Below are 23,408 nucleotides of genomic sequence, written 5' to 3'. Positions count from 1 at the left end.
TCTAACTCAGCCTCCTACGGGGGGGTCACAGATCTCCCCATAGTGTCTGAGCCGGCAGAGTGCAGGTGCAGCCTTGAAGCCTCAGTAGTTAGAAAAACATTCCACTGTCTTATCAGTCTAGCAGAACACACTGTTGCTAGCTACAAGAAAGCCTACTGAAGGAAAAAAAAAATCAGTAAAAAGAAAAATTGGCTTCATCCTGGCTCAAACCAGGACAAAGGGGAATGTCCACCCTTTATTGGAGGCAGGGGAAAACACTGCTATCAAGGATGAGGAGAAGGCTGAGGTACTTAATACCTTCTTTGCCTTACTCTTTAATAGTCAGACCCATTATCCTCTGGGTATTGAACCTCCTGATAGGGATGGAGTACAACAGCAACTCCCAGTAATTCAGAAGGAAGCAGTTAATTACCTGTTATGCTATCTGGAAACTATCAAGTCTACATGGCTGGATGGGATTCACTCAAGAGTGCTGAGGGAGCTGGCAGAGGAGCTTGCCAAGCTGCTCTCCATCATCTATCAGCAGTCCTGGTTAACAGGGGAGGTGCCAGACGATTGGAGGCTTGTCAATGTGACACCCATCTACAGAGAGGGCTGAAAGGAGGATCTGGGGAACTACAGCCCTGTCAGCCTGACTTTGGTAGCAGAGAAGATTATGGAACAGTTCATTTTGGGTGTTCTCACATGGCAAGTGCAGGATAATAGTGAGATCAGGCTCAGCCAGGACAAATCCTGCTTGACCAACCTGATCTCGTTTTACAACCAGGTCACTCACCTAGTGGATGAGGGAAAAGCTGTGGACATTGTCTACCTGGAATTTAGCATGGTCTTTGACAGCATTCTCCTTGAGAAACTTGCTGGCCATGGAATTGACAGGTGGACTTTTTGGTGGATTAAAAACTGGCTGGGTGGCCGGGCCCAAAGTGTTTTGATAAACTGAGTTAAATCCAGCTGCAGGCCAGTCACAAGCAGTGTTCCCCAGGGCTTGGTACTGGGGCTAGTTCTGTTTAATGTTTTTATCAATGATTTAGATAAGGGGATCAAGTGCACCCTTAGCAAGTTTGCAGATGACACTAAATTGAGCAGGTGTGTTGATCTGCTCGAGGGCAGGAAGGCACTGAAGAGAGATCTGGGCAGGTTAGATTGATGGGCTGAGGTCAACAGGATGAGGTTTAACAAGACAAAGGGCTGGGTCCTGCACTTTGGTCACAATAATCCCAAGCAATGCTACAGGCTTGGGGAAGAGTGGCTGGAAAGCAGCCTGGTGGAAAAGGCTCTGGGAGTACTGGTGTACAGCTGGCTGAACATAAGCCAGCAGTGTGCCCAGATGGCCAAGAAGGCCAATGACATCCTGGCCTCTATCAGAAGCAGTGTGTCCAGCAGGAGTAGGGTAGTGATCATGCCCCTGTACTTGGCTCTGGTGAGACCATGGCTTGAGCACTGTGTTCAGTTCTGGGCACCACAGTATAAAAAAGACATTGAGGTCCTGGAGCATGTCCAGAGAAGAGCAATGAGGCTGGTGAGGGATTTGGAGGGCATGTTGTATGAGGAGCAGCTGAGGCAAATGGGGTTGTTTAGTCTGAAGAAGAGAAGGCCCAGGGGAGATCTTACTGCTCTCTACAGCTACCTGAAGGGAGGTTGTAGAGAGGCCAGTGTTGGTCTCTTCTCCCAAGTAAGTCACGATAGGATGAGAGGAAATAGATTTAAGTTGTGTCAGGGGAGGTTTAGGATGGATATTAGGAAAAATTTCTTTACTAAAAGCATGGCAAGGCATTGCAATGGGCTGCCCAAGGAAGTGGTAGAGTCACCATCCCTGGAGGGGTTCAAGGAGTGTTTAGATGTGGCACTTCAGGATATAGTTTAGTGGTTGTGGTAGTTGGATTATGGTTGGACTCAACAATCTTGAAGGTTTTTTCCAGCCTTAATGGTTCTATATAAAAAGATAATTCCAAGCTTTACTCATAAATGTAATACAATCACTCAATTACTTTTATGAGAGAAATTTCCAAAATACACAGGCAAGAGCTAAATGAAGTTGTTTTCCAGTAGTGAACAATAACAAGTTCTATTAGCTGAAGACAGCTTTAACTACCAATATTGTAAAAAGACCTGATGCAGTGCAATGTACTGTGCATATAACCCCAAGAAAGTACAGAATGCATGTTGTTATTAATAACAAACTATCCTATTACTCTAACCTTTAATATGATGAGATAGGATTTGGCGTTGTTTCCAAACTGCTAGCTAGAAAAGGAGGCAAAATATTTAATGGTAGCTCACTATATGTCAAGACTGATAGCTATAACTGGTAATTATTTTCTTAGTCTCTTCTTGCATGGTAAGAAGCCTCTGTTCTACACCTTTACCTTACTAATAATTTCAGGTAGACTTATGACTGGTTTAGTTGGTCATAATGCCTTTCTTTTTTCCATTGAACTTACTTATTTCACCAAAAGTGATGTACCAGTTAATTCTAGCAAAATTGGTTTATGTAGTTTTAAACCTGTCAGTCACCCTGGCATGTTATACCTTCACGTGTATGACAGCCTGGGGGATCTTTGGGCTAAAATCTCTGAGTTTCTACCCTTATGTTTGGGCTGTAGTGTTCTCATCAGCCTTTACATATGGCTCATTCAGTCTGGAGTGGAGAGAAAAGGGAGGAAAACAAGAAGTAATGACTGGTCTCAGATTAAAACTAACTACACAATGACAAGTGTCTTTCCAGGACATCTCTTAGCTCACAGACAAAGAAAACTCTTCTGTGGATTCCCACAACAAAGCAATTAAACTCTAAATACTTGGAACATTTGGTATTGATGGGGTGAAGCTGCAAAGAGAGAATTTGAAGATCTGCAAAACAGCATGAAGTACTTTGAAAATGCTTTTAGCCCTCCATTCTGCTTTTTGTTGTGAAGCAAATAGAAGAACACTCCCACTTTTTTATGTTCTCTGTTGTTAAACAGTTATCCTCTGCCTCAAGCCTTTCAGAATCCTCAGTCCTGACTCCTCCTGCTAGTCAAAACTGACATATATTTACTGCTTGGCAAGAGGAATTAAGACTTGGAGAAGGCTATTTCCCAGATGTGTTACTCATTTCTATAAAGTGGACCTGCAGACCTTTCCACTGGGGACAATACAAGGATCTATAGTAGAAGTCCTGCCAGGAAACAACATTCTAAGGATGCTATAGAAATAAACCCATTCAGTGCATCAGATATGGAGTTAAAAGAGCTGAGCACAGTAGTTGCCTCTTCAAAAGCCTGCAGACCACAATCTAAAGATAATAGGGTGAAAAATCCCTCCTCTAATTTCTGTCACTTTTTTCTAGCCCGCACTTGAGGCAGTTCTTAAACTGCTGGCTTGTTCCTTACCTGGCCCCAGGAGGAGGCCACCCACTCAACACAGGGCTGCCTGTTACAGGCCTGTGTGTCCACAGGGCGCTTGGACACCTGGGCACAAGCTTCGTTTGACATTGGGATGGAGTTGCCTTTTGCTGTCAGGCGCTGACATGTCACTCGCCGCATCTGGATGCCTCCACCACAGCTCTGTGTGCAAGGAGACCATGATGTTACCATCCACCTGTGAGACAAAGGCAAACAGGTCAGGGAGCAGATATGTGTCACCGTCTGCAGGATCACTGGTGTCAACAGGTCTTTATGTCATGGACCAAAGAAAGGCAACAATGGTTTGGTTCATCCAGGATATGATACTGGAAGGTGCCGAGTGCCTCAACTTTCCCTAGAATCATAGAATTATAGAAGGGTTAAGGTTGGAAGGGACCTTAAAAATCACCAGGTACTAACCTGCCTGCTATGAGCAGGGACACCTCCCACTAGACCAGGCTGCAAAAAGTCTCATCCAACCTGGCCTTAAACACCACCAGGGAGGGAGCTTTCACAACCTCCCTAGGCAACCTATTCCAGTACCTTAGCGCCCTCATGCTGAATAATTTCTTCCCAGTGTCTAGCTTAAATCTGTCTTCTTTCAGTTTTAAATTATTACCCCTTGCCCTATCACTGTCTTCTCTGATGAAAAGCCTCTCCCCAGCTTTCCTGTAGGGCTCCCTTCAAGTACTGGAAGGCTCTCCCCAGAGTCTTCTCTTCTCCAGGCTGAACAGCCCCAACTCCCTCAGTCTGTCTTGGTAGCAGAGGTGCTTTCAGTCCTTTGATCATCTTCATGGCCCTTCACTGGACCCTCTCCAACAGCTCCATGTATTTTCTGTGCTGAGGGCCCCAGAGCTGCACACGTTACTCCATATAGGGTCTCACCAGAGCAGAGAAGAGGTACAGAATCACCTCCCTGGCCCTGCTGGTCACACTTCTGATGCAGCCCAGGATGCAGTTGGCTCTCTGGGCTCCAGCACACACTGGTGGCTCATGTTGAGCTTCTCATCTACTACCACCCCCACGTCCTTCTCCTTTGGATTGCTCTCTAGCCATTCTCTCCGCAGTTTCCCCGGCAGTCTGGAAATCTGCCCAGAGGATGAAAGCTGAGAAAAAAAAGAACATTTTTTCACTGAATTATCTTTCTAAAGGCTCTTCAGGACCAGAATTTATTTCTATAGACCTCAAGTCCATTTTTAAAGGCTTAGTAAATATTTCTAGCCCAGGCACAGCTGTTGCACATATCTGGGCTTATATCACTCTGCCATGGAGGACTTAGTCACAGGCTACAGTCACAGGCTAGTCACACTAGCCCATTTACACCTCTTTGCAGGGAAAATTATCTCTGTAAATATGTTGGAGTAGCTCACAGGCCACTTTGAACTTCACACTGGCAGAGTAGCCAGAAGTCTTGCTGTATCCTACTGGTGCTGGCCTGTTCTGTTACGGCCCTGACAGCTGGGATAATCCAAAAGAGCCTAAAGATTTCTCAGGGATGGGGCTGGTGGATAGTCTTCCCAGGGACAAAAACCACCTTTCTTTTTATCTCTTGAGCTTAGACCATGCATTCAACAGCTGAGGCTGAGTCTGTTGAATCCCTATAAGCTGGGACTTAAAAATTAATTCTAACTAGTAAAAAGCCTGTAAAAGACAGAAAAAAATAGTCCAGGTGCAAATGCTTACCAAGAAGGATAATACACTTTGTCTCTTTAAGGATCTTTAAATGATATATTCCTACAGTCAGGTTTGGGAGGGAGGATGGTCAGAGCAGGAAGGATGAGACTTATTACTTGTTTCCTGAAAAGTTTTATGGTCAAAGTGAACAGTTTTTTTCATTAAGTCTTAGGATACTCAGCAGGGTTTGTGTGTTATTGGGAGGAAAATAGTGCCTATCGTGTCCTTCACCAGCAGTGTTTATGATCACTTTACAAAATAGGTAAGAGATCTCCAGTCCCATGGAGATGCATCCATTGCTATTCTTTAGTCTTTGATGGGTGATTAAGTCCCACGGACACAGAAACAAGTATATAAACAAACACTTTCCCAACATGGAGAACAAAACAGCTGTTACTCTTTTTCATGCAGTTTGATGATGTTGAATCTGAAGTTTATGCACCACTTGTAATGCTCTGCTCTGTATTTCAATCAACTTTTAGCCTAGTTTACATTTTTCAGGAGTTGAGGAAGGATTGTGGATTGTGTTACAGTTCAGGGAAGGTATAAAAAACCATAAACCATTCCCACAATATTTACTGCTATCACCAAGGCAAAATGTTGTTAATAACTGTTTCGTATTTCCTCAAATCTCAGTTTCCTTCTTAGGACTCAGCTGGCAACTCAGAAAATATTTGCCTACAAAGAGGAGTAGGAATATATTTTAAAAGCTAATTAAACATAACCTTGACATTTGCCCTTGGGTCAACAAGAGTGGCAAATTTGGCAAATCTGGCTACTTTATTCTCATCAGTTTGCTTAGCACCTTTATGCGTCTCAGTTTAGACTCTCTTTTTTTAACACAAGTCCCAGATAACTTTTTAATGGGAGAAGTTGTACTAAACTTCTCTTGAGATCCTGACTATTTTTAAGTGCTTGCATACTGAAACATCATATCCACAGAGGAAGCAAGCGAGAGCAAGGAGTAAAACCCCAGAAAAACATGGAAAAGCATGTTTACTCATCTCAGCTAAGAAACCACTGAATTGTAAAAGGACGACATTTTTAACATGTAAGGAGTATAACGCTGCACTGACTCTGTGGATAGGCAATCAGAACCAAAGGTTCTGACACCAAAGGATGTCAAAGAAGGCAGGGGTTTCATGTGGGCTGGAAGCAGCCAAGGAAGACGTAAGTGGAGGCAGAAGTCTTTCAAAACTGTTCTGGCTCAATTGTGTTCAACAGTGACTGAAAAATAGGGAATTACACAGGCAAAGTTACAATTCCAAGGAAACCACAAGCTAGCCATCTCCAAAACAAGGTAGAACTCAGTCTGGCCCCCCTTTGTGCCCGCTAGATCTGATGGGATCTGCTTATTTTACAAAAGACATTTTTGCTCTGCTAAGGGAATTGTTTTTAGCTGCAGTTCTGCCTGTATGGATGCTCAGGCAACACAGAAGCTCAGAATAAAACCCCCAAACACCTGCTAAACCTACCTTCTTGTCTGTTATGTTGTTGAGGATAAATCAGTTGGAAGTCATGTGGAACAAAAAAGATGTAACCCTGTAGTTTTTGGATGATGAAACTCCCACATGTAGAGCTCAGAACAAGTATCATGTTTATATCCAACACAGGGTGAGGCTGGAATCACCCAAGACAACTCAAGCTGTAAACTTTTCTAATAAAGACTAGACAATAGCCTTTCTATTATTTTCTAACCTAATTACTGAAGGAGTAAACTCTCTTTCTACCAAGTATTGTCAATGTTTTCTACAAATTCCCATCTGTCTAGGTTCAGCACTAATAAATTCCATTTTAGCTGTTACTTTTCTCCAGACAGGCACTAGAAGGTTGCAATGATATGATGTTAAGTGCAAGAAACTATTAAAGCACCTCTTAAAATAAAAAATGACATTTTGACATGAGACAGACGAACCGTGAAGGGCAGTCTCTCCTGTTGCATGCGATGGGCTGCAGGGTTGGCTTGGGCTTCTCTTTGCAGTGGGATATGTTGACTTCAGCCCCATCCAGTAAGCACCTCAGCTGGGGCAGTTGCACCCCTTTGTGGCCACAAGAAGCTGAACAAGCCATCAGCTTGTCCACTGACCATTGGTATTCTGCCAAAAAGTGTGGAAAAGGCATGTTAACACTCAAAAAATGCCAGCAGGAGGCCCTTAGGAAAGAAGGAGTCAGAGGTGTTCTCAAGGATGACCTATTTGGACTTTGTGTCTCATGTGAAGAGCAGCTACCTGTGATTACAAGGCACCAGACATTGAACAAAGAAAGAACAGGATTCCAGCTTATGTAAGCCACTGGCTGTCTTTGGTGTAACAAACCAAATTTTTTGGTGCTTAGAAGTGACAGATGTGGAAAGTGAATGCCATAGTAGAGCACTTAAGTGAAGCCAGGTGCCAGTGATGCAGGACGTAACGGGGTATGATTTAGTGAGGATCTTGTTAACTGCAGTTACCAGTAGTGTCTTTGATACTATGATCTTACAATAATGTGTTTCACATTGGGTACATCATGCAGATCGTTCATCCTGAAAATGATTAGGGGAGTTGCAACACACTTAAAATGTTATGGCAAAATTTAAGGAAAAGTTAAATTCTTCTCCACTCCCACCCTGAAAATTGGAGCAGTCAAAGCTGCACATTCTCTTCCAGCCTATCCACATGGCTCTGTTCTGTGGCTCTATCACATTCAGCTTATTTCTAGGGTACACAGAACGGTTCCAGTGTTTGTACAAATGAAGAATTTTCAAGCAAGAAAAGACTGAAAAACAACTTTAGCAGATTAAACAAGAGGCTTCTGGTTTTAATGGTTCAAATTACATCTTTGTCTTGAATTTCTGGGAAAAAAAATATTTCCAGACTCAACAAGCATAGCTTGAATCAGTAAGGTGTGCTTTATGCTCAGCAGACCATGAACGTCAGGTGTGATTTTGTTGAAGTAAAACCTAAAGCACTGCAAGGTACCTACTAGTCCTGCAAATCTATATCCATGGCAGTAAAACTTCAGAACAACTATTTTCTGCTGCACAGGACAGTCCTGGCTTCATAGAGGAGAAATCCAGGGTGAGAAAGGCAGTGCAGGGAAGTCTGAAGTAAGAGCTTCAAATGGCAGCAGGACTGAAACTGGAAAGTTACCTTGTATAGCTAGGAACGTTTTTTGTGTGAGGGAGCCAGCCTCATTCTGAGCAAGGCAGCTAAATTCACCATCAGGAGCATCACTGACATTGAATATCTGAAGAATCCTGCCTGCTGCCAGGAGGTGATGCCGCAGACTGAGAGGCTCGCCAGAGTAAAGCCAGGTGACGTTCGGGGTTGGATGGCCATCCACAGCACAACCTAAAAAACAGGGATATGAAAGAAATCTATTGAGTATGGAGCTTGCTGCAAAATCACATGCTTTGGAGCAACTAAAATTGGTGGGAAAAGTCAATTCCATCCCATTTTCTCATGATGAAAAATAGAAATGTTGTGGTAATGAATACCTTGTCATCAGCTAGAAAAAAATTATCCAAAAGCCAGTTAATCAGTCATACAAAAAACTCAGATCAGTTTGGAAATATTTATATCAAGCCTTCTAAGGCTCCCATTATTTTGGATCATCCTTATTTTGGTACTGAGGAAAGCAGGACCAGGCTGTTACACACATAGCATAATCTCAAGGATTGAGATTATGAACAAAAATTGCAAAAAGAGCTTGGTTTTCAAACTTCCTATTTAGAGCACAGAGGCACTTTCCTATTTTGTTTTTTATACCAAAAATCAGAATTTTTTGTTACAAAAAAGATTACACAAAATTTTTGTTACACAAAAAACCTTGAAAAAGCAAAGAGATTAAATTGTGTTTGTTTTTTTGGGGTCATAGAAACAAGCAATTCTCCAACCAACCCAAACCAGCAACTGAAAAAACCTTGCTTTTCTTTTCTTTGTAAGGGCATGCCTATGCACAGTCAATGAGGCTTAGGTTCACAGTGAGTTCTTCTCTTGTTGTGCTGAGGGAGAGTATCTGCAGGATCCTGTGGTCCTCACACCAGCTGCAGCCTTTGCCAGTTCTATCATGAACGACAGATTTCTCAGATTTGCATCTCTGGGTCCATGTCTGGGACAGACAGCTAAGTTTTTTACTTATTTTCCTGGGGAAAAAGAAAAAACTAGGCTATTTCCATGGTGCAACCCATCTGCACCAATTGAAGACTTGGGGAGCCAGAAAAGCCACACTTAAGAGATGGTCTCTATTACTTCGACTGTTTGTGGCTTAGGCCAGTCCTGCATTTCCATGTCTCTTACTGATCTATTAAAGGTTTGGCTAAGTTTCTGTGAATGCAATCTGTAGTGGCTGTTAATTTGTTATAGTGCAGTTTGTTATACTCCAGTTATACTACAGGTTTATACTGTTTTGGTTTTATTAGTACGTATGTGTAAGGAATGATTATATTGTATACAAAATCTCTTTTGAAAGAAGTGTACTATATAAATAAACATGAACATTCACACTAATGCTGTTCAAAAGGAGTGAGATAAAAAAGCAAGAGTATCAATTTAAAATAGTAAAAGATGGCAGACTGTTCTAAGATTAAGGAATAATTCAGTCAGTTCATATTCTTTCATTGGCATCTTTGTGTCATTTAATTATTAGTTATTATTCCCTGAGACAAAAAAGGATGTCAATGTGACACCTTTTTAGCTGCATTATACAATGAACAGACACCACAGCGAGGTATTTTTGTTACTGTTCCTCCTTTCATTCTTTTCTGTCCACCTGAGAGGATTGTCAGCTAACATATACTGTTCTAATGAGAGAAATAATACACTGAGGAACCTATCACTACAAGAATAAAAATACAATTTTCATTAATCTACAAGAAGACTGAACACTTTGATTTCCAGCCATAGTCAAGACCAAATCCTTGGGGCTTCAGGAGCACATTACTTTATTTAGGAGTCCTTGTTGACCTTCTTTTGACTTTGCTCACAACCGTTAACTAACACTAGGAACTGGACTACTGTAGTTGTCACTTGTTTGCCTTTTGTCACTAATCATACCTTCAATTCCACTATTTCTATGGCATTGGACGCTGCCTTGCCAATTGCTTTCTTGCTCACTCAAAGCAGAAGAACTCATACAAGATGGAAAAAGCCAGTGGTGATCCACAGCACATAGCAGCCATTTTAATGTTGAGAGGTAGATCCAGGTAGATGAGAGACCTCATCTGCCATTCAGGAAGATAAATACTGGGCCTCTCACTGGTACAGGGCCTTTAGTGTGTCTCTTGCTGCTGGCAAGCCCTTTCTACATCCACAGTGGGAAAGGGTGTGGGCTGGATAGAGCTGACCTTGGGGGCTGGTTCGCTCTGAGTGAAATATTTATCACAGAGAGCAAGGGCTCCCCAGTAGAAGGGGAGTGATGCACATAGTAGGCTCTGCATTTGCAATGGCAACGTTTCACATTAATGCAGCTAAATATTAAAACAGAAAGAAAAATGGGAATAAAAATCCAGAATGAGAGAATAGACATTGCTCACTATCATCTCCTCTTGTCCCTTTTTCTACTTTTATTTAGAAGGGTAAAGAGTCTTTGATATTTGTTTTTGGCAAGTTCTAATGCAGTTTTGCTCTTGGCTGTTCTCTCCTCAACACTCACTTCCTGACCACAAATACACAACTTTCTTTGCTATTGAGTCTTTTTTCCTGCTTCTGCAGTCTCTCTATTCACTTTATTTTATTTCTTTTGACCTGAGTACTGATGTATTTTTTCCTACTCTTGTGCTGAAAAACAACTCATCCAATTTTCAAGACTCTTATTCCGAAGTGAATGAGTGACATGAAAGATTTCAACCTCACAAGTTTAAGGCTGCCTAATTTAAAACCAATAGAAAAAAAAAAAAAAAGAATATACAAGAAATGGGCAAACTTAACAGTAAGTTGCTGTATGACTTTCACCTACAGTATATTTGTTTCATAGTTTGCTTGTCTTTTAAGATAATTCCTGGGGTTTCCCCAGGTCAGCATATAGGCATGACAAGAGACAGAGACATGAGGTGAGTTCAGGTTTTGCACAGGAAAAATGAAGACAGCAGAAAGGTCAGTCTGATGTTAAACACTGAGGAACTGAAATAGCCTTCAGTGTGAAAATGGTCCTAGTTCATGCCTATTTTTCTTTAAAAATGTTATTGTCAGGCAAAATTGTGTAATATTCCTACTACTGACTATTTTACTTGCTTTATACATTATTTCTTCCAAAATGTATGTATAATATACTAGCTTAAGTAATAGCCAGTAGACAAAATACTATTCCCTGGATACATTCTACCAGTGAGTAACTATTACTTTTTTTTTTTAATTTAACATTAACAATAAAACTTTAATAACACTTATGAGACTCATATGTAATGGATATTCCTCATTTGTGTATGCAGAACAAGCACCAATTACATTTCACAAGTGACATTTGCTGTACATTTCCCACATCTATGGATGCATAAGCTGGGGGATAATGTTTTATGCATATTAAGTGAGAGCAATGAAAAAACATGTTCCATTAATACCCTTCTCATCTCACAGGTATAGTTTTAATACCATTTAATGCCAATTAGCAACACCTATATTCTCTGTTTCGTCCCATCCCTGTGGACATTAACTGCTTCATTGTTCCAAAGCCCAACACGTCACAATAACACACCTGAGAAGGAAAAACTGGCTTTGTTTCCAGACAGCACAGCTTTTGCAGAGCTTTAGTGCATCTGAACCCTTTGGAAGGTGAGGAGGGAACACTTTTTGAGACTGTTTCTGAGCAGTGAAAGCTCTAGCTTGAGAGGCCCTTTCTCCTTTGGTACTTAAGCAGAGAAAGAAAATCCTGCCTTCAGCTTCCCTTCCAAAGTCTACTGTGACTGAATTAATTCAAAGTCAGGATGTGTCACAGGTGTGAAGAAGCTGGAGATAAAAAAATCTCATCTAAATTACGTCTTTTAATAGGTAAAATGTTGACATTTCAAGAATAATGAGTGAGTGTTTGGAAAGTAAGACCAGTGTTGCACAACAACACTAACAATATCTTGAGAGGAAAGAGCACAGTGCAGGCCAATTTCAGCTCCCCATTGTACCTCTGCAACACTTTCTTATGACTACAGTTACAGAAAGACTCTGGACTACTGTGCTAGTGCTAGGAGCATGAAATACAAAGCCTGTATCCCTCTTTCACTTGCAGACTTGAACAACAGAAAAAATAAACAAGTGCAAAGGCAGTTGATTTTAAGATTCCTTTTTTTTAGCAGACTTGTACCTTAAACCAGAAGAACTGTGTGGAAAGCAATGGTGAAAGTGTCAAACAAATTTTGTGGGTACTAAAACCAGTCTGTAATAGAAGTTAAAAAAAATACAGCATTGTCTTTAGAAAGGTATATCTATTCTTAAAGTAGAGATTATTTTCATGCATTTGGATTTGTCTAGCCAATAATTCTCTAATTTTCTATTGACCTGCTGATTAATCCCAGGCAATATTTTTAATACTTATTGAAGATGGAATCTGAGTGAAGACTTCAGTTCAAGATGAGGCAGTTTCTTTGGAAATTCTTTACACAAAATATTCCTACAGTCTGAACTCAAGAAACTGCTTAGCTTTCCAACTGCAGCCCTGAAGATGCTGTGTTCTGGGAGGTAAAAGCACCTTTTCCATTCTCCCAGCAGCTAACAAAGGCGCATGGAGGTGCACAGAGAAATACTCCCCAAACTTCCTGTAACACTTGATTTTCTCCTTAGGTGACAGAAATGAGAAATTAATGTTAAACCTAGAACAGAGTTAAATTTAATTCTGTCCTGTATCTGATATAAAGAAGAAAATTTAACAGGATATATTAAAATTTTCAAAATCCTACCAAACTAAATTAAGTTCATAACATGCTTGAAAGCCATATTTAAGTAAAACCCATTTTGTTGAAGTGACAGAGCTAAGAGACCAGCCTCCATAGTTTGTCTTATGAGGAAAGATGTCATATTATAGTACAAAGTGTAAATTTAAAGAGACTTAACTCAGGTTATTATGCAAATTACTTCTCTGTGCTTTAATACACTGAACTTGTAAAAGGTAGTGATCCTGAAAATACCCAGAAGAAAGAATTAATGTTAATGTAAATATAACCTTTATTTTTAATAGTTTAAAGGAGGTCAAATGAACAGGAATTTATGCTAGATAAGGAACGTTATGTATTTAGGAATAACTGAAATGGGTAAATTTGGCTTATGACAGTAGCATGAAAAAAAAAGGTTTTAAAAATAATTATTTATGGCTCCAAAGGACCAGTTAAAACACTATACTAAACATATAACATGTTTTTAAAGTAGTTTTTGGAACACCTGCACTGGTTACCCAATGCCACACGTGTTGTTGTTATTAGGTATCATTCACATAGCTCTGTAAATTTACACTGCATTCAACAAAAAAAATTGAGTTAGGCTCATTCCCTGACCCATAGAGATTGTAAAAAATGTTCCCAAATATACAGCCACATGGTGGAGCCATTAAAAAAAGCACGGGAATTCTTTAGCTCTGCTAGTAATACTATTTTCTAAAAATGCCAACAGGAAATCTACACACCAAGAATCTTGTATTAATAAGGATTGGGCTGAAATCTATCACCAGTGGCAAACCATGAAAGCAAAGCCCATGAGGAAGGATACAGCATGCTGAACTGACCTCCTGAGCTCACTCATATGGGTTTACTCAGTGTGTGACAAAGATGGAAAGGAATACCTTTCAGTGCTTCAGTACAAACTTATCTACCAATGCTACAGCCCCAGGTAAACCATACAAGCATGGGAGAACCGTACATTTATGAGGGAAAATAACACTCAAAAGAGGCACACGGAGCAGTCACTGAACGACGGTGGAGCACAAGGAGATCAACAAAGGATGGGAAGAGCTGGAGTGCAATGAGATTACCAGTCCGAGTTGCAAAGGTCCATGCTGCTGTAGAAGCCTTTCTGTATTACTTAAGCTGACATTAACTTCCTACATCCTGAGATACCAGCAGCTCAGGCAACTCCTCATGGCTCAAGGAAAATAACAAATAGAGAGAAGAGGAGGTGGAGGGCAGAAAGGTGCAGGAAGTCAGCGCTGCTTGCTCCAGAGACGCTGTAACTTCTGTCATATTAACAAAATGCTTTAGCGATTTGGGAGAGATTTTGAGAACAAACACGGAGGGATAAGGTGCTTCAAAACTTAGAACGGGTAAGTCATTTATTCAACAGGTCAGAAATCCCACAGTGTTAACTCCCTTAACGCTTAACTCTAGAGCAAGCTGAAGTTGTGCAAGAGGCTAAAAGATCTTTTATGTGAAGGAGCTGGCAGAATGACAAGTCTAGACTGGGATACCTGTGACAAGTCTCATACTCCTAGTATTTAACTCTGCATCATTTATATATATATATTAGAACAGAATCCAGGCCAGGGATCCAGAAAAATCTGAAGAGATGCAAGTTCTAGGGCTGCAGCTCTTACCACAAAATAAAAATTAAACAGACTGTGATCCAGGGTCAGTGATATTTTATGTGACAGCCTGTTGGACCACTGCTGTAGATTAGTGGTTCTCAGATTAGCCCATTTATGGCATCAAACAGCAGGCAAAAAAACCCCAAACCCAAGGCAGCAGATAGCCTTGAGGACCTTGCTCTTTTGACTCTGCTTTCATAGCTTGGCAGTGGCAGGTCTAATTGCCTGTAAAACAAACACTGTATCAGTGCGGTCAAAATATTCTACCAAGTAGAGGTATCATTGCATACCATGTACCCTAAACTGTACACAATATGCATATGCAAATGAAAAGCCACATATTTCAATGAAATGCAGTGATGTAGTCTGATGCAGAAGGAAGATACTGCAATATTGTATGAACTTAATAAAATATTTGCAATGTAATCAATGTGATGGAATCTGAATGGGGAATTGATTGCAATGATAATGGCATACTCTTGATATTCATCTTAATTCTCATCTCTGTAGAAATGTCACTTACATGAGAATTCTTGTAAACAAGAATGTGTAACAAGTCATTCTTTTATCTGACTCCTACTGCACAAATTCTGCAGCTGTCTTTTTTCCTAGGAGAGTACAGACATTGATCTAATAATAATTACACTTGAGTTTTCTCTTTTCTCACTTTGTGGAGTTTGTAAATTATTTTGTATTTCTGCTTCCAGTTTTAATGCTACAATAATTATCAAAACTTAGAAAGATTTAGAGCAATCTCATCATAAAGAAAGGAAGGGCAAAAGGGGGCAAAGAAGGACTTATTTTTCAAGAAGATATGCTCTTCCTATTGAATGTACCAAGCATTACAAGAGATTTGTATTAGTGAGATTTGTTATTATCCATTTGGATCAATGACTGTTTTTCACATAGATTTTGAAGAAGTCTTAGTCCTATGTTTACAGATGTTAGTTATATGGCTCAAAAGCAAGATACATAGCAGGCAATTGCAGCAGTGTCTTCTCTGGCTCTGCTCAAATATTTTGGTCCTGATCACGGCATAAGAACACCTATGTGGTCTGTGGCTTCTCCTAAAGTAGTCAGTGGCACAAGATTTTACTCGCTGCAATACACCTCAGAACACACAAAAACTTCCACATCTAGATAATGCTAAAATTAGCAGGTAGGCAGATACTAGCCACAGATCTGAAGCAGTCCTCTCTAAAAACAAACAAAAAAGCAGACTGGATGCCCTCTGGAGTTTCAGGCCTTGACTCTAATGTAGTTTACCCTTTCAGAATAAGTAATTTATTCATACTCAAAAGGCTGGCTATTGAAAGCAAGGCAGCTGCCATTATTATATTTTTTTCATTCTGGTTTCTGGGCCTCTTCTGGACTCTACTAGAAAACAAGGGGATTATACCATTGTTGGCTAAAGAAAATGAGAAGAATACTGATTTTGATGAGGGGAATCCTTTGCATCTTTTAAGTGAAATGTTTTTGTTATCACTTTGTTTTAAAACCATCCTCAACCACCATAGGTGTTTACAGAAGAGCAATTTGCAGTGCAGGTCTTCAACTTCAGAAGCAGCAGTGAAATCGGCAGCTAAGCTGTTCTAGCTCTGTGGTCACTTGGGATAATATCTAAAACCCAAAATAAATCTGCTTTCTAGGACCGTGTTTGCAGTGCTGATAGTTAGTAAAATTGTGTTTTGATTCGTGAAGTGAGTAAATCTACCATGGAAGTCATCAGAGAGAACACAGGAAGGGATTCCAAATCAGGGAGAATGTTGAATCACGGCATTGGCAGAGGTGGAAGGGGCCTCTAGAGAGGCCCAAACCCGCATCACCTAGTCCAACTCCCCCGCTAAAGCAGGATACCCCAGAGCACATTACACAGGAGTGCATCCAGAGAAGGGGACTCCACAACCTCCCTGTGCAGCCTTTTCCAGTGCTCTGTCATCCTCACTGTAAAGAAGTTTTTTCTCATAATTTAATGGAACTTCAAAACACTGTTTCCTTTTTTACAATGGACTGTACTCTTCTGGTCATAAAAAAGTACACTTTGTCATTTAACCTTACAATTATTTTCAGTATCTCCTACAAATAGGGACTCTTTGATAAATACACAAAATTGGGTAGAAGTCTTAAGGTGGGGATGACAGCAAGTTCTCAGTGAACAAACTGGGGGATATGTAGTTTGAGAGCTAAAAGGGGATGGAAAACAGATTCCAAATAATTGCTTAAACTTTTCCCCATAGGCTAATTCACATTTGCAGATTCCCTAAAACAAGCATTATGCTCGAGGATTTGCATTGCATTCACTGAATCAAAAAAATAAAAACAGCTGAGAATTTTCATAATGATAGCATCTTCTCTTGCAATTAAAAAAATGGCTGCTGTTTCCTCCCCTCCCCCCCCAAATAAATATATGTACTTTTTGTCAGGTATATACATTGCAGCAATATGCAATATATTGACTACCTACCACCATTTCAGTATTTATTTTTTGTTGGACGTCTTCTCTTTTTAAAGATGTTGCTTAAGTCTTGCACTGTGCCAAATAAGAGCTAGATTTTCTGCTCATTTCAATTCCTAGCTGACTTGACTGTTTATGCTCCCATTTCTGCTGGAATTCATGCGCCTGTGTTGCATTCCGTTCCATTCCCTTGGCTGCCTCATAAATGCACTCCAAAACCTTTACGTAATGATATACAATGTGCAATGTGGCAATCTTCCTTCTTTCAACACACGCATCCTCAAGTGCATATTGTATTTTCAGAAATCATCACACGTGATGAAAACTTCTGAAAAATACTTGTGAACCTGAAACTTCGGAGAAAAATATAATAAATGTATTCACAGACATTTTCTGTGCAACTCTGAGAACTCACCTGTAACAAAATATTTAAACAAAGCAACAGATAGCAAGAAATAGTGTGCTGTTACAAGCAAAGTATGTTCTCCTTCAACCTTTTTCTTTCACTGTGACATTTTATAAGCACGCTCACATTTCTGTATTCCTAGAAGTAAACATTTCTGACCTATCTTCCAGTGTTCCTGCAAGAATCCTAATTTAAATATAATTTATGTATGTAAGACAAAGTGATTAAAGCTTCAGTTTTCACTATGCCACAATACTGCAATAAATATAATATTCCTTTGTGCTAAGATAAGGAGAGTTTTCAGTGTAATATTTCATATCTTGTGACAAGTGTGCCCAATTGCTATAACTTCATAAATTTACTATATGTCCTATGTTTTGTGATATGAAGTCTTCTTGCACACATGCCATGAACCAAAGAGATCAGAGAGCGTGTGACAGTCTGTTGTTCATCACTGAGTGCCAGCTTATGCTACTGTAAAACCTAGAAATATTCCCAAGCTCATGGGTGCTCTTGCTTCTGCTTTGAGGTAAGTCCTGTCCTTCAGATGTGTCATCCGCAAATAACACAGTCTACAGTGTCTACTACACAGCCTGAAAATGAATGTGAGGCCTGGGGACAACTGCAGTACTCTACACATAGAGCTGACAGTTGCAAAGGAGCAGGATAAGCTTCGATTTGTCTAAGCCACTCTCTAAATCATGCTCTCTAACAGGATGATGAGTTGGGCCTAGAAAGCTAGCTGAAATCTTAACCCTTTAGAAGCAAAAGTAAGAGGTACATAAGACAAAAATGTTCCCGTAATCTCATTCTAAAAGGTATTTTATATTAGATCTCAATGGGAGGGCTGCTGACTCCATTGGGCAGGGCATGGGTCTTCAGCAGATTTTCTTTTCTTTACTTTGTGAAGGCACAAAAACAACTGGTAAATGGCCCTTAACAAGAAGGAAGACCTCCAAATCCAGTATCTGTGTTATGACCTTGACCTTTAACTTCTCCAACCCCCCTGAAATTTATGTAGAAAAAACCCATAAGAGCTGACTCCAGAGTGCTAGCTCACTGTTTCAGATAGTTGAAATGATGGTGGTAGAATTGCATGACTGCACTTCGTAACAGACACTGCGTAGCTTGTATGATTTTATGGAGGCTCCAGTTCTATTATTTCAATTCAGCTCATTAATTTTTGTTACATTTTATACAGTTGTTGATTTCCAAACAAGTTCTATTTTGCAACCTTAATCTTTTGCTGCTGCTTTTTTTGCCTTTTTTCCCCTCCCCAAGACACAAACCTGTGTTTAATAAAATTTTGATTGCTATTTTTCTTTAACTGCGGCAAACCTATACTGTAATTTATCCAAGTTCCTCACATAATTTTTCACCTCTAGTGTCTTTTAACCTCTTTAAAATATGAATTTTCTCCAAAGCTCGTTATCACTCATTTTCTTCACACTTCATTCTGCTCCTTTGCACATCCCAAAATAACCAATGATGAAAGACCTAAAAGGAATAAAGTCAACCGGAGGGGTTGCAGAATAGAAAGAACTAGTGGACAGCTTGTAGGAACTGTTGTGGACAAGGGACATAGACATTGGTCACACGTTCACAAGTTCACAAATTGTGCCCAAATTGGTGTTTGCAGCTGATGCTTAGAAACATATGCAGATTTTCTTTCTCATATAGCAATATTTAAAGCATAGATTGATTATGAAGGCATCACAGTAGTCCAAGATAAACTTAGCCACTTTACTGGAAGATTGTGGGGAAACTAAATCTGAGACTAAATATAGAGTTGCTGGTTGTAATCCATACTGATATTAGAGTACAGGGTAAAGTAGAGGCAGATCAAATGAAAATAATCTGTCACATGAGTCTTTTTTTTTTTTTTTTTTTTCCTTCCAATAATATATTCTCATAGTGGGTGAATCCAAATTATCTGGTACAGCTACAGATAACATATTTAACTAACACTGACTGATGCTGAATGCTCTGTGTATCTTTTTCAGTCATACAACATGATGCAGCACACTGGACTGTAGCTTTCTAATTGATTGGACAGCCCATTCCATGTTGATCTTAATTAGAAAAAAATCTCATGGAAGTTTCCCTTAAGTTTTAACAATACAGGCCTCAGATTCAGGCCAGTAAAATTTCAGTGAAGTTGAGGGAATTGCCTCAAGAATGAAACTGGTTTGCTATTTTGCTATTAAGATTCATGGAGTTTTCTTGCCCCTGAAGTGGAACAGCAGGGTACAGGGAGCCATGGCCAAATGAAATTAATTTAGAGATATATACAGGCAGTGCAGAACTCCCTTTGTAGTTCAATTACTGGTTTCAAAAAATAAAAAATCCCTACAACTACTGAAGACCTTTTTTTGGAAACCTGAGAGGAAATGGATGAGACAAGAGTGTGACCCAGTCTTACCACAGTGAGCACAATAAAACCATACTCAAAATGATTCATTCAATGCTACTAAATACCTTCAGATATTTCCCCCATGGAGGACTATTTCAGTGAAGTTTTGTGCAAGCAGAAATGTAATACAGAGCTGCACGCTAAGTGCCGTTGCAAATGTATGAATATTTCAGCACTGGGGAAAAGTAAACCACGAAAACTAGAAGCACAAAGAGAAAGCCTCCACTGTGAAAATAAAATCACTGCTAAATATAGGCAAAGAATGTTTTTGAAAGTAATAAGAAGGCCATTACAGAAGCTGCTTGCCCATGTGAGCCTGAAAATCAGTAGAGGCTCAAGGTGAGCCTGAGCAACGAAATTTTAAAATAAACATCTCCTGAATTTTAGAAAAGAATGAGAATCTTTTCACAAATAAATCATGCCTACAGATCTGATAGGAGTTTACAGCATAAACTAGAACTTGCAGTGTAAAGAGGAGAAACTTATGTGGAATGCAGAAAAGGATGAAAATATGAAAAGCACTTCATTGGGCATTATTTCTTTATCTGGCTTTGTGCAGTTTATGTATGGGTTTAGTTGTGTGAAATAAAAGAGAGGGATAAAATTAGCAGAATGAAACAGAGATTTCAAGGGAAAAACATGTCTAGATGAATAGGCAAAACTCTAGAAAGTAGAGGAAGTCCTCTGAGGGAGTAGGATATACAATATGAAAAGCAGACTTACAGAAAAGACTAGTATCCAAATGCAGAAGACAAAGAAAAAATGAACCACGATAATTTCTTCTTTTTCATCAACTGGCACACCAGTTTGCCGTATCTTGCATTGAATTAGATTGCCTGCTCCTCAGAGCAGTATCTGCTTCTTACAGGTTGTTATGGAGTGTGGCACAGTAGAGCTCTTATTCTGTTTTCAGATTTGGTGCATTACACTAATAAGAGGGACTCTTTTTAAAAATTGGTTTCTGAGTCTAAGAACAATTTGGCAGTGATTATAACTGACAATCTGATATCGGTTTGCTGTCTTTTGTCCCGGTGCTTTATGGATGGATAACTGGATGCAGAACTGTGATATAAACTTGACATTCTTCTTAATCTAAAGAAGTCTTAAAGCATTTGGCTTACCTATTAGAGCAGAGCTCCCTGGACTGATGGTAATTTTTGTTCCTGAAGGAGAGGTCAGCACTGAATGGGTGCTGGTCCCAGCACTGGAAAGCGCTGCTGTCAAGTCTTCTAGGTAAGGAAGAGGACGTGGAGGCTCTGGTAACAGATTGGGAGACTGAAGTGATGAGCAACACTACAACAGAAAGCATCTCAGGTACATGAGCAGCTATTGCTTCATTATTTCCCTTGCTGCAGTATTACCATTTCAGAGTGGCAGTGAAGCAACTTAGGGCAACTGCTAAAGCTGTGCTTTGCCTTGTGTTAGGTAAGACACTACAGAAACTATTGAAATAACTTCTGGAACAGTATGATCACAAAATAAAAGTAATTCTGTCTGAATGTTAACAAGGTGGTCTCTTTCACAGTCTTCATATGTGGTGAAGGTACATGAAGAGATAGAGCAATTTGGATAAAGGAGCAAATTTATACAGAACAGAAGCTGAATCAAATGTCCATGGCAGTCAGGGTAGAACTTTTTTAATGTCTGCTACAACCTGGATCAAGCCCTGATTAAATATGGTTATAACCCTGCCAAATTTCATGGTATACTTAGGCAGAGCTCCAAAGGGCTAGGAGTCAGAGCTCAAGAGGATCAGTCTATGCTGAGAAATGCAGGATTTAATTCTTTACTAACCATAATGCTATGTTAAAAATCGATTGTGTTGCCTATCATTCCCAATTCTATTTGTCATAGAAATTCCCCTTGCAGTTAGATCACAGCACACATTGAGCAAGCCTTCTGTTGCTGATCACATTGAGCACCAGTACGACGTATTGTGGATGCTTGAACTGTTCATCAAGGAACTAAAAATGTGATTTGCCTTCAAACTCAAACAGCTCGCATAGCTTAAAGTAACTTTCTGTCTTTAAAAACTAAGGCATTTGTAAAGATCAGAAAAGGATTTAAAGATGATTAAAGGCTGTAACCCAGTTGATTTATTTTTTTTTTCCAGTTTTCTGTAGCCTGAGTTTCTAGATCCAGTCTGAATTCATAGGGAAATCATGGGAACATTCAAAAGGTATTCTAGTGTTATCTGTGAAACTGAGAAATCTCACTTTAAAACTTCCTCTGGAAGCTACATCATCCATTCGACCTGTGCTCACTCTAGTCATGAAAGATGAGAGCTGTAACAGATGCTTTAATGGTGTTGCACCTATAACAACAACCAGGTTTCAAAATTTGCCACTTTACTATCAAACGTACAGAAATACTTACAAAGCCTGGCTGAATCATTGATCCGCCAGGTATGGAGAAATTATAAAAGATGAGATACTGCAAAAGGAAACCCCTTTCCCACACATAAAATTACCACCAAGTAACACTTCCACCCGTACTTTACTGCTGGCATTTCCTCTTCAAATCATGCAGCTGGACTTTCTGTCTGTTTAGAAATCCAAGAAAAGTAAACTTCACCCTTCACTGAACCTGAGAAGTGGTTTTAAAAGCACAGTGGGTTTTTGTACCTGATAGGTGTAAAATGGATCAGCATCACACAGTCATCTACAGAAAGGCTGCTCAGCAGAGGCAGAGCACTTCCCAGGGAAAAAGTGGCATCACTCTCCTTTCAAGAGAGCCACTTTAAGAAATGGTTAATAAATGTTTTTCTTAGCTAGTTAATCTAAAAGAGTGAAATCAAATATCTCAGGAATGGGAGATGCGGTCCCTGCGCTTAGGCACGTTCTCCTTATCCATCTGCCTTTTACTACCACTTTGTTTCAGATACTGCTGCACAGAGAACAAATGCAGACTGATTCTTAGAACTGTATGCTATTCCCTCTTCCCACATCCTTTGATTAGTTCTGCAGGCTAGATGTGCCAGCAGCCACATCATTACTGCTGCAAGTGCAAAATACCCTGGACTTACCAAGAACCAACAGCTGGGAACTTTCAGTTACCTCCCCACGAAGATTGGCTGCCTTGCAGGAGTACAAACCCTGATCTGACAGAGAAACATTTGCAATTAGCAGCAACCCATCAGGCAGATGGTGAGCAGAGGACAGCTTGACCTTGTTCTTAAACCAAGTAACTTCTGCTTCAGGAACACCTGGAAAAACATTGATGAAACATAACACAAGTAAGATACAGTGGTTACTAAACAATGTTATGATTGCTACAGACGAAATTGTTAAGAGAGAACAATTAAAACAGGATTTTGGTATTACTTCCATGTGACATTTTTTTGCTGTTCAGAAGTGTTTAATCAACTCTTTCACACTGCAGGCCTTTACGTTTCTTAGAACCCTCTGAGAGGGAGTGGAAGAATTAAAACCAAATTTAAGTCTTCTCTTTTAGCACTCAAAAACTATACAAGTGAGCTCTGACTCATCAGCCTCAAAAGCAAGCTTCTGTTGGATTAGAAAAGAGGTTGGTCTAGCCTAGTATCTTGTCTCTGGAAGAAGCTATAAGCTGGTACTTCTGCCAGACTCTCACTAGTTGCAACTC

At 39.9% G+C, this 23,408-nt stretch overlaps 1 protein-coding gene across 1 annotated transcript in view; it reads right to left on the bottom strand.

The window, feature by feature from the left end:
* The window catches only part of ADAMTSL1 (ADAMTS-like 1), a 124,977-nt gene that overhangs the window by 17,663 nt on the left and 83,906 nt on the right, over window positions 1-23,408 (bottom strand). The window contains exons 16-20 of the mRNA XM_010008480.1: window positions 22,831-23,010; window positions 20,927-21,061; window positions 8,186-8,386; window positions 6,973-7,153; window positions 3,372-3,579 (exon numbers count right to left, since the gene is read on the bottom strand). Coding sequence (XP_010006782.1) covers window positions 3,372-3,579; window positions 6,973-7,153; window positions 8,186-8,386; window positions 20,927-21,061; window positions 22,831-23,010 — 905 coding nt within the window. The remainder of the gene's footprint in view (window positions 1-3,371; window positions 3,580-6,972; window positions 7,154-8,185; window positions 8,387-20,926; window positions 21,062-22,830; window positions 23,011-23,408) is intronic.

Source organism: Chaetura pelagica, unplaced genomic scaffold (assembly GCF_000747805.2).
Source record: "Chaetura pelagica isolate M959 unplaced genomic scaffold, ChaPel_1.0 scaffold232, whole genome shotgun sequence".
Lineage (NCBI taxonomy): Eukaryota > Metazoa > Chordata > Aves > Apodiformes > Apodidae > Chaetura > Chaetura pelagica.
Note: the sequence above shows the minus strand (reverse complement) of the source record. Positions and strands in the feature narration are given on the sequence as shown.